This window comes from Suricata suricatta, chromosome 12, assembly GCF_006229205.1.
Source record: "Suricata suricatta isolate VVHF042 chromosome 12, meerkat_22Aug2017_6uvM2_HiC, whole genome shotgun sequence".
Classification (NCBI taxonomy): Eukaryota; Metazoa; Chordata; class Mammalia; order Carnivora; family Herpestidae; genus Suricata; species Suricata suricatta.
The window spans coordinates 62,921,460-62,939,610 of NC_043711.1; the positions used below are offsets into that span (position 1 = coordinate 62,921,460).

General features: G+C 43.6%; 1 protein-coding gene across 10 annotated transcripts in view; it reads right to left on the minus strand.

Annotated features, from left to right (window-relative positions):
* Positions 1 to 10,678: 10,678 nt before the first annotated feature.
* RIN2 (Ras and Rab interactor 2) overlaps positions 10,679 to 18,151 on the minus strand; it is a 215,450-nt gene continuing 207,977 nt past the window's right edge. For all 10 annotated transcript variants that reach the window (XM_029916515.1, XM_029916513.1, XM_029916514.1 and 7 more), the window contains 2 exons: positions 15,417 to 15,580; positions 10,679 to 12,531 (listed from right to left, as the gene is read on the minus strand). In XM_029916515.1, coding sequence (XP_029772375.1) covers positions 12,208 to 12,531; positions 15,417 to 15,580 — 488 coding nt within the window. In that variant the 3' untranslated portion in view covers positions 10,679 to 12,207. The remainder of the gene's footprint in view (positions 12,532 to 15,416; positions 15,581 to 18,151) is intronic.

Consider the following 18,151-nt stretch of genomic DNA (forward strand, 5'->3'; position numbering starts at 1 on the left):
GTCACTTCGGGCGGGGCAAGGAACTGCTTCCGAGCCACGTGTTGCTCGGCAACCAAGACGGCGGAACGGCTCCCTCTGGCGGCCTTCATCTGGAATTGCAGGATCCTTCTTGCGAAGTCGCGGAGTTCTTCCCCTTCCGAACCTCAAAACTACCTCGCGGGAGTGACTGGAGTACATAGGTAGTGTGATCTCCTAGAGACGAAAAACTGACCGGGCTTAGAAAACCACCACAGAAAAGCGGAGTTTAGGACCACTTGGGTGCCCGGTAATAAATGAGAAACGAAGTGTAGCCGAATGGGAGAATTATGGTTCAGAGCTGCCTGTCCCAGTGATGTGTAATCTCAAATCTTCAACTTCCACGTTTACAAACATAAAGAGAAACGTGAAATGAATTGTAATAGCGTATGTTATTTTAACCAACATATAAAACATATCATTTTACATGTAATCAATAAAAAAAAATTTAATGGAATGTTTTACTTTTTTGTGTGTTGGACTAAGTCTTTGAAATCGGCTTTCAAATTTAAATTTACATTAAAGTCAAATGAAGTTAAACATTCCATTCTGCAGTCACAGAAGCCACATTTTTAGCGCTCAGTAGCCCCATAGGTAATGGCTGCCACCTACGGGACAGTGCTGGTCCAAAGGCTAAGACTGCCTGCTTTTGGAGGTTCTCACCCCTCTCCCCTTTGTTAAGCAATTACTGAGTTGGTCTTGAGGGACATATTGCAGAGGTCAAACCTACCCACACCACTCCTCAGGAAGTCTGAATTTCAAGGTCCTCACATCCAACTGCCCTGGAGCCCAAGTTGCTCCACAGGGCTGCTCAGCAGCCCACTACCCAGACTTGGGTGCCAGGCAGGAAGGAAGAGAGCAGAAGGCTGAGGAAGTAGGTAGGCCTGAAAGAATGATCTTTCAGGGCACGTGGGCAGCTCAGTCCGTTGAGTGAAAGACTCTCGATTCTGCTTAGGTCATGATCTCACCATCCATGAGGTGTAGCCCCACCTTGGGCTTCCGTGCTAACAGCACCAAGCCTGCTTGCTGCTTGGGTTTCTCTCTCTCCCTCTCTGCCCTTACCCCGTTCTCTCTCTCTCTCTCTCTCTCTCTCTCTCTCTCTCTCTCTCTCTCTTTCTCAAAATAAATAAATAAACTTTAAAAGAAAAAAAATGGTTTCCCAAGGTCCAAGCTCATCTCTAGCCATTGTTTCCAAAAACCTCAACAATACAGGCGAGTGTAAACACACATGTTATAGTGCCTGGAGCATGCAAACTCACGTCCACAGGTCTTGTAAACGCACTAGGAGGGCAGAATATGAGCTTATGAGCTCAGCTACTGCCGGCAGGGTGTTTAAACAGGGACACATTTTAGGGGCAATTTCCTAGCAGGAAAACATAACATGCCACTTTAAATGAATGTTAAGAGATCATTTTTAGGAAAGGAAAAATTATGGTGTTCATATAAATGTAAAATGAACACAAGACAAAGATTTTAATTCAGTAATTAATGAAAGAATCAGTAAGTTGTTACAACCACTTCAAAGGAGAATTTAAAGCACACAAGGCAATCAGGAATGTTGAAATGTATTTACAAACAGATGTAAAGCTGTTGATATCTACAGAACGGTAGGTAGTCTATTGCATCTTCTGAACATGCACAATGCACTTCTGTTCCTATGCACTAGAGTCATTTTCTTTACTATCAATTTTCTGCAGCTTACAGAGTTAATCTAGAAGGGTATACCGAACACCTAATCATCATGTGTGTGTGTGTGTGTGTGTGTGTGTGTGTGTGTGTGAGTGATTTAACACTGCATTAAAACTGAAGAGATGACTGAGCACTATAGAAATAAGGGTACTTAAAGGTTTCCTTTAAAGCTTAAGACTTTGGAAACATTGTTACTTCCTTGTTTTCTTGTGTTTAAAGTTTCTGGGGGAAAAGGCCAGTATGATTTTTGTTTTCCCTTTTGTGGGTGACTTAGTTTATGTTGGAGTGTCATTAGTCATAACACTTGCAGAAATAAAACATTCTTAAAGGCACATACATGTGAAACCTAGCAAATCTCTCCAGTGCATCTCCTAGTACCTTTCAGCAGTTTAAACAGTGAAATTTCAAAAAAAAAAAAAAAAAAAAATTCAAAGCTGGGTCACTCCCACATAGCCAGTGGGAATGTAAAATGGTGCAGCCTCTCTGGGAAACAGTTTGGCGGTTTCTTTAAAACCTAAATATGCAACTACCATTTAACACAGCAGGTGCACTCCTGGGTATTTCTCCCAGAGAAATGAAAACTTATATTCACATAAAAACCTGTATACAAATGTTTCAGTCAGAGTCAAAATTTTGTGTATTGTGTGATTCCATTTATGTGACATTCTGGAAAAGGCTGAATTATAGAAACAGAAAACAGACCAGTGGTTTCCAAGGACTGGGGTTGGGGTGGGGGGTGGGCAGAAGGGGATTATGGGAGAGCTTAACGGGCCTAGTCATTACTGAGTGTTTCTGTCAAAATTCATAGACCATATATGAAAGAGAATGAAATTTTACTGTAAGTTATATATTAATAAACATGAGTTTAAAAATAAAATCAACAGTTTTTACATTATTGTCCCCATTTCAATCAAAAGCATGAACTACATTAAACCCCATCAAATCTTATAGGTTTGGGGGGCTTCTAGGACACGCTGTTTCAATTTTATTTTTAAGATGCAGGAAAAACACCGCTTCTGTCCTGGCTGCACATTTTCCCCACATTAAAGATGACTCATAGAACTTTTTATTTATCATTTTACATTGTGTAATTCCTTTTACTGCTTAGTTGGAAAAAACTACAAGCTTTTACCATATTTTGTCACAAAACATTTTCCTGCTCATTGAGACAAAACACCATGTGCTCTTCTGTAAACAGTGCTGACCCAGGTTCGCATCTACCATGGCAGAATTCCACATTTAAACAAGCAAACAGCTTGGTGTTTCATCTGTTGTTGCTCCATTTTTTCCTTCAGATCACGTGGAAAGGACAAAAAGCACAGTAAATATACATATTTTGACAAATCCTAGGCAATGTGGGTGACAGTAAAAGAACTTGGGTGCCTCCAGACAGCAAATTTATTTGTTATAGAATAACGACTGAGCAGGGTAGGTGCACGGACTCTGATCCTCAGCGTAATTAATCATCTATGTCCAGTTTTGCAGCCAGGTTTCACAGTTATGCTCACCATTCATACTAGGAGCTGACTACAGATTTCCATTAAACACAACACACTGCATACATCTACTCCTTACCAATACATCACTAAAAGGAGAATTTTTAAAAAACTTTTCTCAAGGTATAGATCCATGAGAACAAAGAGAGTGAAGGAAGAGACAATAGCCAGTGAGAACTGGCAACAAACTTATGGATGTTGTGGCAGGTCGTCTCCCTAAACAAGAAAAAAAAAGAGCATCTCAAGGCAACCTTGCTATTCGAGTATGTGACAACATCTAAGACCTTGTAACATGAGACCACTGTAATCAGACTGCATGTTTGTGTGTTACCATGGGAGACAAAGAAGTAAGAAACATATAAAAAAAAAAACCATGCCACATGGTGTTCGGGGCTCAGGTCTTTGGGTACAAACCCAACTGAGCAATGTCAGCTGGAATAAAGTTGCTTCCTGGAAAGAAAAGCCTCGGTGTCACGACTCTCTGTGCTAGAATCCTGCTATGATGCTAATAAACTAATTTAGCCGATAGAATGAAGCCAAGAGGTCTGTGACTGGATGAGTAAAGGCCAAGAGGCAAGGCAATTAATTAGTTTCTGGGGCAGAATCTGGGGAGGCTTGGGGAGTAGACAAGTCAGGTACGAGGAAAGGGAGAAGATGAGACCCTTACTCCCCGGAGAGGCTTGAGAAGTTGTGTGCCCAAGTTCAGAACACAAGCCTGAAGGGTGAGGTAAGACACCCTACTGACAGTGAGAATTAAGTGAAAGCTGGCCTTCTGAATGATGACCCTCTGCAAACCCTTTGCCTGCTTTGTTCCTTGAATGTGGGGAGCTAGACTGAAGCCCAACCCTGCCGTTCCAAGTCAGGTATTAGGGAATTTTTTGTGGGGAAACTGCCTGACCCAAGAGAAAAGCCCCACAGGGATTCACGTTTTTTCAGCCCTCTGACAGACTGTTACGTAATTACGCTAAGAGCCATCAATTCATAAACTCGGCCCCATATACATGATTTTCAACAAGTTGTGGTGCTTTACATTTAATTATAAATAGCTACAAGTCACTGAGCATTTGAGGAGAGCCTCTAACCCAAAACAGTCAGATAAAAATAGAACTGGATGAACAGAAGAACACTAAACCAGATCTCCTTCCAATATCCAAAGAGAGGTAAGAAGATACTGTATCCATGGAAAGAAAGAGCAAACTGTTTTATTTTGTTTTTAATTTTTTTAAATGTTTATTTATATTTGAGAGACAGAGCTTGATCAGAGAGCAGAGAGAGAGGGAGACACAGAATCTGAAGCAGGCTCTAGGCTCTGAGCTGTCAGCAGAGCCCAATGCAGGGCTTGAACTCACAAACTACAAGATCATGACCTGAGCTGAAGTCGGATGCTTAACTAACTGAGCCACCCAGGTGCCTCATAAGCAAACTGTTTTAAAAATTATGTTCAGAGGCAAAAAAAAATTCTAGGAAATTGCAAATATAATATCATAAATTAAAAAAATCAATAATTGAAGCAATGCCGCCCAAAGTAAGAAATAAAGACAAAGAGACAGAAAGTAGGGATTAAAGGTAAAGAGAGAGAGCGAGAGAGAGGGGCAGCTCAGTCTAATAGGTCCAATATCCAAAAAATAGGAATTCAAGAAAGAGAGAAAAGAAAATGGAGAGGAATAAATGGTCATCTTAACAATATAAGAAATGTCTTCAGAATTTAAAAATATGAATTTGCAGAGTGAGAGAGAGCATGGAATCTCTTTCAATTGATTAAAAAAGAATCCACATCAAGGCACATCACTGACATTTCCAAACAGTAAAGATTCTAAAAATTTCTAAGAAGATCTGGAATATGGAAAGAAGGTATATTAGCTTGCTTTGGCTAATCAGCAAAACACTCAGACTTAGTGACTTTAAAACAGTCTGTGGGTTGGGTAATTATTCTGGTCTGAATTGGACACATGGTGCTAGACTGCCTCACTCACATGTCTGGGACTTCCTGGAAGGGTGGTCTCTTGTCTTCCAGGAAACTGGTCTGGATTTGTTCACAAAGGTGAGCAGTGGACTCACAGCAGCAAGACAGGGCGAGCTCAATGCACTGGTCAAACAGTTCCTTGCCTCATGTTTGGTATTGTCCTTTTGACCAAAGTAGGTCATATGGCTGGGCCCTTGGTCAAAGTGGAAGGAGATTATCCAATGTTATAGATAAAGTGAAATATTCTTTGGGGGCCACTGTGACCACCATGTAAGCTATACACAAGGTATAGAAGCAAGGATTAGAAATCCAATGGTATTAGATTTCTCAATGGCATCTCTGAAAGCCAGAAGTCAAATGAAGGAAAAGGATTCCTAATCTTCAAAATTCTGAAGGACAATTTCTAACATAGAATTCTCTATTCTCAAGCACTAGTAAGGATAGAAGAGTCAGAAGAATATGTAAGTCCTCAAATATTTCACCTCCATTTTTTCTGATGCTTTCCCTGGGCAGTCAGCAGCTGGCAAGGCCGAAGAAGCCCACCCTCTTCCATTTTGAACCATTCACTCCTTGGTCACCAAATACACTTAATTAAATATATCTTCCATGTTTTTCAAAATTGATGAATAAAATATCGCTCTGATGAATGCATCCTCAAGGAAGAAAATGTCTTTAAAAGAAAGTTGGCTGTCTTTTCAGAAAACAAAAAAGCTCATGAACTTCCTACATCATGTGCAGTGTGAATAATTAATTCTTCAGACTATATGATAATGTCTACACACATACACACACACACATGCACGACTATATGATGATGTCTACACACACACACACACACACACACGCATCTGCAGGCAGCTGGCCTAGACAGAAAGAAACCTTTCCAGTTTCTGTTCACCCTCACACAGTCAGAGGTAAAAGAAGATGACGTCTAACAAAATGAGCAAAACCCACCTCATATCCAGTCTTTCCCCACACCTTTCAGGTCCCCTCTCTTTCCTACTGAAGCAAAACATAACATATAACCTTGAAGTAAATCTTTATTTACTGATCCCTACATTTTAAACCTTCTGTGGTGATGCAGGTGATTTTAAGTGAGATTATCCTTTTTTTAAAAAAGTATGTCTCGCAGTCATTTTCTTCTCCTTTCTCCAGTCTTCTGGCAGCAGCACATCTACATCCGTGTAACTGTATTGGCTGCACAAATGTCGTTGCCCCACTTAAACCTGGAACTAATTCTTCTCAATCGAAGTGCAACAGATCATCTATGGATTCTGCTAAAATGCAGGCTCTAATTCTGCAGGTTTCCGAGGGGCTCAAGATTCACATCAAGGAGATGCAACGTTTGGCTCATGGACTGTATTTTGCAGCAAAATGTCCAGCTATCTGTGTGATGAGATTTTGCAGTTTGCCAAGTATCATGCTGGTAAAAAGCAACCTTCCCAGTGTCCTAGCAAGTTCACATACTTTTGATTGGTTAAAGAGTCCTTGTCACTTTATTTCTCTTGGCAGGTTTTCATCTTTCTGTTCAGGGTAGATGCATGTCTACTGACCGCAAAGGTGAAAGCAAGCGAGCAAGATAAAATTCACTCAGAGCACAATCTGATAAATGAATCCATTTTCTCATAATCTGTAGAATTGGCAAGACATGGGAAATGTGGCCAGCAGAGATACAGAAGATCACATCAAATACCTTATTCTTTTGGATAAAGCATAGTGCTTTTTGGCACAATCCTGTTAAATAATTATGCATGCTTATATAAATATCTACATCTAAATAAACAAGGGACTATAATAAATACAACAAAAAGTGGAGAAGCTGTCGAAACAATTGCTGACCAGAGTTACCCTTCTACTTAAGTAATAAGTCCTTTCGGGGAAGGGCTACAGCACACTCCGTGGTTGCAGAGATGGCTCCTCTCTGGATGTCACTCAGACGATGACTGCGGAGCGGACAAAACTTGTCATTGCAACCTCCTTCCTCCCCTTCTCCCTTCTTGGCAAAAATCCCCACTGGCTATGGGCCCATAGAGAAAGTACTGCCAATTCATACACACACACACACACGCACACGCACACGCACACGGCCACCACCACCACGCTCATCAGCAAGGACAAAGTTACAGGAGGGCAGCCGCTCTGTTTTTAATCCTCCCACACTGGGCATCCCACGCCAGTAGATTTTGCTTCAACCTTCAATATCTGTTACTGCCTTTCTTCTATTTCATAAGAAACTTGCCAGCAGGTATAATAGAAGCAGATAAGTACAAATAACAGTAGTGGAAAAAGTTCGAAGAAGTTGCTTATCTAATGATAATAGCAATGAATATTTAAAACGCTTGTGGGGTTCCAGGCTCTGTTCCGACTGCGCACGGATTAATTCCTGCTGGGTCGGTGGCACTCACGTAAACCGAAATGCTGTTATGACCTCAGCCCATGAGAAGTACGCATTTGACAGTGTGCGCGTGTGTTTTTTAATAGACATAAGTGGTGGATGCTTTTTAAATGTCTATGCACATATAGTCATTTTTAGCTTCTAAGTTATTCTAGTTAATATACTAGGACTGTATTATCCAATATGGTAGCCACCACCACATGTAGGTTTTGAGTATTTGACAAGAGGCTGTCGTGAAATGAACTGTGGAATGAGTGCAAAAGACCCACAAGATTTTGAAGACAGTGTAAAAATTAAATGCATCTTTTATGTTTAAATTAATTGTTGAAGTATGATATTTGGGATAGCATGAGTTAACATGTATCACTATTACATTACTAAAATAAATTGTTAGGAGTATGGTAATATATTACTGTTAATTTTGCCTATTTCTTTTTCCTTTTTTTATGTGGCTACTAGGAAACTTAGCCTTACCTTTGTGGTTTGTTGCATATTTTTATAGAACGGCACCACACCAGAAGTACCTATCCCCTGGTCTTCTGCAAAGCTGAAGATCGAGGACCTGCACTTGGTGAGGTGTTAGTGGCTGTAGACAAGGTCTTCGTTCTCCCCGCTGTGTTTGTATCTTCAGACCTATGTCTTGACCTGTCCTGGCATTTATCAGGCCTGACTTCACAGTATAGTCACCTCGGAAGTTTTTGTAAGAAAGGCTGTCTGGCCCCACCTGCAGAGATTCTGACGGCCTGGGAAGCCAGTGCCTCAGGAGTTTTAAAGGCTTGCAGGTGATTTGAAGAAGCCGCTGAAGCTGGGAGCCTGATCCGAATGGACAGGGAGTCCTGCTGGGAGGACTGCGTTGGCAGCGGGGCCTCCTTCACACTCCGAGTCTCGAGTCTCGGGTAGGAAGTAGGGAAGAAGCTGGGGAAAGGACGCGCCCAGCCGGGGCCTGCCAGTTGGCAAAGAGCCTTGTAAATGGCCCTCACTGAAACCTACTGGAGAGAACCGCGCCCTCCCGAGCCACGGTGCAGTGCGGGTAGGGGAAACGGGAGGGAAGGAGAGGAACGGAGCTACAGGACAGGAAATGCCTTCATTGGTGGGAGGTGACGCTTCCCGGGGAGCTGATTACAGAGGTGCAGACCCTTCTCATCTCCAGTAGGCACCCCTGAGAAAACCAGAGCCCTGCAGAGCCCTGCTCAGCCTCCACCACCCTGGGCTGTGGGCTTTGGGCTCCTTCCCCTCCAGGCTGGCAGCGAGAGAGAGGAGGGCTGTGTTTGGTCAAGGGAAATGCTCAGATTTAGTTCTGTAAAGCAGTGATGAATGTCTGTTGCGTGGAGTGCCACAGAATCCGGCCTCTAATCCATTGTGGAAGAGTTTCTTACAATCTAGACGAGAAGTGGTCTCCATTCCCCGCTCATCTGCCTCACTTCAATCAGAAATGCTGCTCCTGCTGGGCGGGGGTTTGAGGGCAGGCTGTGGGTACCGCTCTGCTACGTCTCTAACAGATCTTTGAGTGATTTTAAAACTTCCCATGTCCATCTTCCTGGAAAAGTCAGTGTTCAGTGGGAAGTTTGTGCCCATCTGCCACACGTCTTTTGAGAGAAAGAGACCCTTTTCAAATAAAAGCCTGTTCTCTGACACAAATACCAGGTACTGGCCCTCCCGCCCTCCACTTCTTCCTCTTTATCATCTTGCCTGCTTATGAGTCTGCAGTGTGATATAAATATTTCACATTTCCAACTTGACTTGGGTTAACTAAATAACCAATAACACTTTTGGCTTCAAATTCACTGTCATGAACATGGTCTGAAAAAATGAATTTTAGGATTTACTATCAGATACGGCTGGTGATTAAAATAACCACGGCCTTGGTCCTGTGCCATTTCTCTCCGACTTTCGGGGAGTAACCAGGGAGTGCTGTTAATAACAAGAACGCTCTCATTTCCAGTCTCTTTATGAAGATGAAGGTCAGAGATGCCCGATGGAGGCGAAACCACATTTATGAATAAGCGCATTCATGGTTGGGGTTCCTGACTTTTGTTTTCTTATACATCTAAAGTTGTAACTTCCACATAATACTGAACTACTTTGTTAAGTTTCTATTTCCTTTCTGTGTCCCTGAGGGGGGAACATTTGGCAGTGCCTACAACATTAAAAAATACAAAAAGGAAAGAAATCTTTTCCTCTGGCCGGCATCCAACTTTTATAACATAATTTTAGATTTGGAAATACATTATCCTCTTCCTCCAACCATCAAGCATATTTTTACTCTCCCCTCAGTCCTTCCAAACTTTGCCAAAATCTGTTTCCTGGCAATTTGAGAAGTGAGAATGTCTGCGTGGGGGAAAAAGTCAAGACACATGTTATGTTGTAATTTTAGCAGGGAAACATTGCCCAATGACAAAACCAGGCACTGTCTTGTGATGTTTTCTTCTGCTCACACGAACTTTTCCTGTTTTGATCTCTCTCTCATCTCACTGACGGCTGCCTCCCATTCAGACATTAGGGCTGGCTTTAAATCCCTGTACTGACTTCTGAGGACAAGGAAAGGGATGACCTGAATTTGGAGGGTGAGGAGGACAGCTATATGGATTGAACTTTTCCAATTTTTAATTTGTTGAAAATATAAAAAGCAGGCAGTTCATCTAGCTGTTGTTCTGACCCTCAAGTATGCATCCTGCTGATGGGTTAGGAAGTTCGTTCTGTCAACAAGGACCGGTCAAGGACTTGCTGTCTGCTAGGCACCAGGAATATGGCTGCAGAAAAGAGCACCTGCCCTCTGGATCTGCAAGAGCACTCAGCTCTCAGGCCCTTCAGAGGTCACAGAAGAATAGTGGGGGGCTGCCTGCGGGACCCTTCCAGCGGAGTCATGTTCTGTCCTAGGTAGCGCTGGAAATCCTTTCAGATCAGAACGCTATCTGCTCCTTCTACTCCTGGATTTTTGCCTCAGATCTGTATATCGTCTTCTCAAAAAATGCAAACTTTGCCATTTCCTCTCCACGGATTATCTAACCACAAACACTCGTGTGCATTTCAGATTTGCGTAACGTGGCGTGGTGAATAATTATACTCTGCTCCTTGAAGAAAAAAGGACAACTCAATATTTCAAAACTCTTCACGCACAAATATCATACAGTATTAAAATGTATTATGTGCAAAATCCCATTTTAAAAATCATTTACAAAAGGAAGTACAACACAGTATGTGCTGAGGGTTCTAGATGGGCAGCAAAAGCTAAAAAAGGTACAAGGTACAAAGTCAAACAAATTAGATGACTATGCATCTTTACACAGTACAATCACATGTTCTGGTAATTACCTGTGTCACACAGATACAAGACCCTCAGACTTTGTGCACCCCAAAAACAGGTTTCATAAAACATGAAGTTAACTTCACCATACATTCTCATAACGCAGAGGGGCTTTTTGGTGGCATTGCAAACTCTTTTCCAAATAGCATCTTATTTAACTCAACAAAAGTCACATTATACATACATGGTTTTGCCCCCAAATAATTTGATGCTGTTAGTTTTGATTCATGTGGAAAGGGGGGGGGGTAATATTATCCTTATTTTTCTTTTCTCCTCATGAGGGTTTCCAAAATTGTTCCCAAAAGCAGATAACATTGGATAGATCTTTGCCTAATGTCACTGCATGTTTACAGTATTTTCAGCATAAGTGGATCCTTCCATTTCCTTTTACCACTTCCTTCAAGGAGTCTGAACCAGCAGACTACATCCCTTAGTCCTTTGTCAGAGTCTGTTTTTCTCTCTCGACCTCTCTCTACATTCATTTCTCTCCTGATCCTCAGCATCACTTGGTTAAAACCCAAAAGCGCACAATCCCACTGAGAGTGAGCAAGGGAACAGTACCTCAGATTTCCAGAGGCGTTCTGCAGCCAGTGTCAGTAATGCATTGCTTTAAGAAATTCAGCGGTCCTTCCCCACAAAGTTGCCAAAACATCCAGTTACAGGAAAGAGACATTTTAAAAGTGAGATACTCTCAAATCCAGCAAGAGATTTCTTTTTGAAAATATTAAACGTTAAAATCACATGCATAATTATAGAATATCTTAAAGTTACAAAAATATTTTAAAAACCAATCCTGACAGTTTACCTGCAACTGCTATAAAAATTTCTATGAAATATATAAAAACACAAAGGCTCTTTGAAAGAGAGAGAGAGAGAAAGAGAGAAAGGGGGAAAAAGAGAAAGAAAGAGAGAAAAGGAAAGGATGGAGCCATCCACAGAACTGAGAAAAACCTGACACACTGCATCGGACAGTCTTGTCAAACACCTGCTGTTGGATTCAAGAGAAGAGCTTGTACCCTAAATGTTTATTCAGGATGTATACACACATGCTAGCCAACCTGGAACCCGGCTGGGGGTAGGTAGCAAACAGTCTCAGGACACCTAAACTATCAAATGAAATTCTCCCATCTCTGAAGGAGAATCCTACCATCTCATGAGCCTCAGCTACCTTGCTTGGGCAATGTGGCTGAAGGTGCCCTTGGCCAAGTCAGCCTATGGATGGCTTAAGTCACTCAACCAAGGGGTCCCCAACGAGGTGACTGCTTTTCAAGCACAAGCACATGGAAGCCAGAAGGCAAGGGTCCTAACCCCCCTTTGGATACACCACTGGGAAATCTCATGTCTTCTATGAGGTGGTAAGATCTTTTTCCCCATTCTGGAAAATGACGCCATAAGGATCATTCTTGATGCGCTTGTAGACAAAGTGGAAGATGTGGGGTTGTGGCCGGCTGTGCAGCTCAGCCTTGATTTTTTGAGGGTAAGTGTCCTCTGCCAGCTGCTGCCACGTTTCGTCAACAAAGAGGAAGAGGCTGTACTCCTCAGGGTCCCCCACCTTAAATTTCTCGGCACAGAGCTGGCACACGTCCTCAGTGGTAACGTAAGGTCTCACGAGGAGGGTCTTTCCCGTGCAGCCACTGTTGACCTCCTGGAATGCAACTCGGAGGTAATTCTGCAGATGGAAAAAGAGATGATGGAGACAAATCAGAAGAGGAAATGAGACAGGGCAATAAGCGAGCATGGTAATACAAAGGAGAGGTCTAACGTGTGAGCTGCTCCAGACTCTGGCCCATCAGGATGGCCCTGTCAGGACCTGAGGCCTCAAGTGTGAGGAAAGGGGCTGATCTGAATTTGGACAGTGGAGAGAACAACTATACGGACTGATGCACCCCAAGTACAAGAAGCAGGAGGTCCAGTCAGCCCTGCTCTGATCTTTCAGTGTCCCTCAAGAAGCCTGGTTAAGAGTGGGAACCAGGTCTGATGCTGGGTTTATTCCCAGCTTAAAGAGTCAGCCAAACAGCCGAAGAGCCTGCACCAGGAATCAGCAGGAAGAGACATTTAAAATATGCAGACACAAGAGCAGGTACTGTACTCACTTTGGACTACCTTAAAATTTTTTTTAAAGATTTTTTTTTAAGTTTACTTAATTTTGAGAGACAGAGAAAGAGAGCGTGAGCTTGAGCAAGGAGGGACAGAAAGAGAGGAGACAGAGAATTCCAACCAATCTCTGCACTGTCAGTGCAGAGCCTGATGCAGGGCTCGAAGTCACGAACCTCAAGATCATGACCTGAGCCGAAATCAAGAGTTGGACGCTTAACCGACTGAGCCACCCCGGTGCTCTCGGACTACTTTTAATGAAGCCTAAGCAAGGGCAAGAATGTTACAAGGGACCACAAGATACTGCTGATATTTAACCATTTTGCACCTCCCCAAGTAGCAATTCATTTCATGTGGTTCAACCTGATCCGAGGCTCCGAGTGGCTCCAAGAGCAATGTGGAAAGAATCAGCAGGAGGAGAATGTTCATTCTGCCGCGAGGCTTTGAGGATGACGCTGGTTAAGTGCAGGGTGAGGTTTCAGGGAAATAAAAGGGCACGCTTGCAGGCTTGGATCTGTGAACGGCACCAGGCACCTGCCGCCAGGAAGTACAGAACACCTGTGACCTTCCACACACAAAGCCCAGACAGGCTGTAAAGACTCCTGCACTCATACCAGGCTCTTGGGATCTTTCTTCAATTTTCCACTTCAGCACGAATAAGGATACCAGAGAAAACAGAGAATGCCCAGACAGAAAACAAGTATGTTTCCCTTTTCTAAATCTGGCACCCCTGCTCGGGAGTGAAGGGAAGTGGTGCTCTCAGCCCAGGGTCCCACATGGCTACCTTGAGGGTTTACTGGGCTGATGGAAGGAAAGGCCCTTGGGGAAGGACAGTGAGCTCTGCATATGGAAGATGACACTGACAGTCTTGAGTGTGAATACCTCAGAGAACACACCTGTTCCATCTTACCAGCCCCCTCCTCCTCTCCCATCCCACTGCCCCCAACACTTGGCTCACATTCTTGGAATGCATTAACCCATGATTCCCAAAGAGAACAGTTTTTTTAAGTTTATGTATTTTTGAGAGACACAGAGACTGTGCGAGTCGGGGAGGGGCAGAGAGAGAGGAGAGACAAAGAATCCCAAGCAGAACGCACTGTCAGTGCAGAGCCTGATGTGGGGCTTGAAGTCACTACCCTGGGATCATGACCTGAGCTGAAACCTGAGCTGGACACTCAAATGACTGAGGCACCCATATTCCCCTGAAGAGAACTATGTAAGGAAGTCTACACCATCTCCCTTTGACCGGTGAAGAAACTGAAGCACAGAAAAGCTAAGTCACTTGTGTAAGGCCACACAGCTTGTGTGTGGGAGAGCCATTGTTCTCGCACCTTCACCACTGTGGTGTGCCACCGCTTCAATGTGAGGAGACCATTGTGTGTGTCTGTGACCCCGGATTTAGGAGTTCCAAGTGGACCTTTGCTTCTGAGCTTTCACTTTTACAACCAAGTTGAGCACCGACAATTTTCTCTCTTGGGTTATATTCTAAGCAGATGTGCTTCTCCAAGATAAGAGAGGCCACTGGGGAAGGGTTCTGCAGAATCTGGGGGTCTGCGGGTTATAAGCTCCAGATGGAGGGAGGGGCTGGTGGCAGGTGGGCAGATGGAAACATGAGCTTTCCTCATTCCCTCTGCTCTCCTCTTCAGAGGCTGTCGGACGGCTGGAATCCTCTCAGCACCCAGCCAATATCACAGTATTCCAAGAGCCTGCGTATGCTGAATCACTTAATTCGTGGGTAACTCCTCAATAGCCCGAGGGAATGGGGGAGGGAGATGGTAGGCGTTCTTGTTTTTAGATTTATGTGCCTGGGAACCTATTTCTGAGAATATTGCTATTTTGGAGAAGAACTTGCTGATCTTGCCTTTCCATAATGGGCTGACTCTGAACCAGACATACCTCTGAGTATTTATTTTCAGAGCATCAAAAAGACAAAAAAGCAGGAAAGGTGAATCTGGACACAGAGACTAACATTTCCCGCTTGGAAATTCACCATGTGACACACAGAAACAAAACACAGGTTTTATAATTCAGTATGAATTATACTGAAAATACTGTTCAAAGACAGTTGCAAACTTATTCATGTCATAGACTATGAGCAAACCAAGAATTGTGTTGGGTAAAGGTATCTACAGCCTTAATCTGCCTTTCCTTCCTGAGAGACCAGCAGTTTGGGAACCCCACACTTCCGGGCACCCACTGGGAGAATTCTCAACTTTATCTGACTTTGTTTTCTAACGGGCGGCAAAACTTGGGCCAAACCCATATATATACTCAAAGGAAACAGAGAAGCGAAACAGCAAGGTCAGAGGGTGGTTTAAAATACCCCTTTTCTACGGGATGATCTGACAAAGGGGGGAACCTCAGGCACCCTGGGCCGGGCCGTGTATGCAGTGTGAGCCAGCGCTGCCTCCCTGGAGGGCAAAGGCATGCGTCCCCAAGGCACCATTGCCAGCCAGGTACCTGAAAGTCATCCACCGAGGGGATGGTCCGGTTGGTGGTTCTCCGTTTGTGCCACTGCCTCAGGGTGTCCCTGGTCTCTGAGCTGAGCAGTCTTGCGGCTTGTTCTTCTTGGAAGTTCTTGATCAGAGAAAGTGCCCCATAGGCGCTTGTCAAGTAGTAACCTCCTGGAAAGGCCAGAAAGAGTGAGTTCTCTAGGGGTTTATATACTAGTGATAACAGATGAGGACAATGGAATCAGAGGTCACGCTTCCTGTTTTCTCCATAGGCATTTCCTTGTTGGACCAGAAGCTCCTGTCCAAGAACAGGTCCTTCCCACTTTCCTCTGACCATTCATACATTCATCCTATGGTTGCGCTAGGTGACCCCAGCCTGTGCATTGGGAGATCGCCCGCCTGTGCTGGCGCTAGGGGGCGCCGTCGGGCCAGCCTGACAGCGCCCTATCACTGATAGAATTCCCAGTCTAATGGGTGAGATGTATAAAATCTCTAAATTATTTCAGGGCAGTTGTGAAAGAGCTTTGCCAGGAAATGTCAGGGCACTGAGTCCTAATGGAGACAGAGAGACATATGAGGGTTAGTGGGGTCGACCACTCCTGGCCAGAATCATTTACTTCACGAACAGGAGTCCACACATCTCTTGGCAATACTTACTTTTGGGCTTTTCTTTTAAGAATTAATATTTTCTAAATTTTAAGTAAACTACACACTTTGAAAGAACGGCACACTTTACATGTATGTTCACGATAACATGCATTCTTCAAAGAAACCTTTTCTTCCCTTACTCTCATTTTTATTTTTACTCAGGAACTAATGTAACACAACACTTAGGAAAAAACACCTCACAAGGAAACGCAAGTGATGTCCGTTTAATGGTGCATTGATGAATGATTTCTTATGTTTGGGGACTGTTAAAAAACACTGTGAGAAGCCTAGAAGTGGGTTCATAGCTTTGTGTAAACTAGAATTAGGTGCCTTTGGTGGAACTTGTAAGCTCCATTCTAGCTGACCACTAGTGGGCGCCCCAAATGTGTATAAAACTCCCTATTTAGGGATGGGTAATAAGGAGGGCACTTGTGATGAGCACTGGGTGTTGTATGCCAGTGATGAAATCGCTAAATCCTATACCTGTAGCTAATATCACACTGTATGTTAATTGACTGGAATTTAAATAAAAACTTGGAAGAAAAAAATTAAAATTCCCTAATTGGGCACAGTATATTTTAACTTGAGAGACATTCTTGTCAAAATACCTATTGAATTTCTATTGTGAGCTCAAGGCAAGTACAGAGCGGGGGCTAAGTTTGTAAGAAACAGGATTTGAGTCCTTGCTTTCTAGAAGTTTATGAATTTATTAAAGAAAACAGGTATTGGCCGGTTTATTCATGCAAGACTAGAAGTTAGTTGTGGTTAAATTAGTTTTGTTAATGGCCCAAGTATTTAGCTGCTAACGCAAGACTCTGAAGAACTCTCTCTCTCTCTGGTCAAGAAGAGACAACATTCGAAATGGCAACTGCTCCACTATCTGAGAAACGAACACAGTCCCCTGCAAACTGCACGGGACACGTAACTTACAAAGAAACTTACAAAGAAAAGCTTTGTGCTTTTCAGGATGGAGATATGGGGGGTTATTTATTGTAGCATCATCTAGTCCCCTCTGGGTAATACAGGTTCCATGCACATAACAGGATTTTTGTTTAGAGTTACCTCGAATGCTTAATGGCCCCACCACCGGAGAGCTAGTTCCCTATGGAACCTCTCACATATTAGTACAGAGTTCTGAGTAGCTGATTTTTACTAAATATTTGCCCCGTGAACAAATCAGCACATGGCTGTGTGTGAAATTCAGTGGTACAGAACTTAATTGCCACACCGAGGATTTCAAGAGCAATCGACAGGGCCTTGAGCATTCAGGAAAGGCTGTGCAGAGGCATCAGTTTTGGAAGTACAGTTAGAGGCAAGTTTGGAAGGGGTTCCCTTTTGATGTCAAATTTTAGATTTCACAGCTCTGAAATGATCAGGGCACTAAGGAGAAAACCCAAAATGCTGGAAGCACCAAGTTGACCACACTTTGAAACATGTGGATGCAATTAGAGAAAGGATTACATTTCAGCAAACTATAACTTTGCCACATGAGCTGTGCACTCAAGAGGGATTCTATGACGCCTTTTCCGTAAATGAAACTACCTGCTTAAACAGCAGAAAAGACTTGTGGGCTGCTGCCCCCAAAACCAAAGAGGGCTTTGGGCAGGCCACAGACGGCTGGATTGGTAAAGTATGCCTTCCCCCCAGTCTGCAAAGCTTCAGCTCCCGGATGTGCAGCTCCCGGATGTGCAGGGCTGGTTTGTACCCACAGCCAAGCCGACTGGGCTGGCCTGCTTTCCCAAGGAAAGAAGCCAACAAGCCTGAGCCAGTTAAGTGAAGGCAGGCCCTCGTTTAAGTACAAAGCTCAGCAGCTGCCCTATATGTCCACTATCTGGGTCCTTGGCTTTCTCTGATGTGTGATTCCTGGGGGTGAGGAGAGCCACCTGCCCATCTGTCACCAACACCTTGCCAGGGCGGTGCCTCGTTCTGGGGAAACACTGGGGAAAATGGCAGGAAGTGGCTGTCTCAATCCCCAGAACATATGATGTCAGTAAATGTTTGTCCTAAGTATACATTGTCAGCGACAGAATGGTCATTTTCATCTGAGTGGGACTGACATCCCTTTCGCCAAAAGCCCCAAGAGTCTGAGATAGT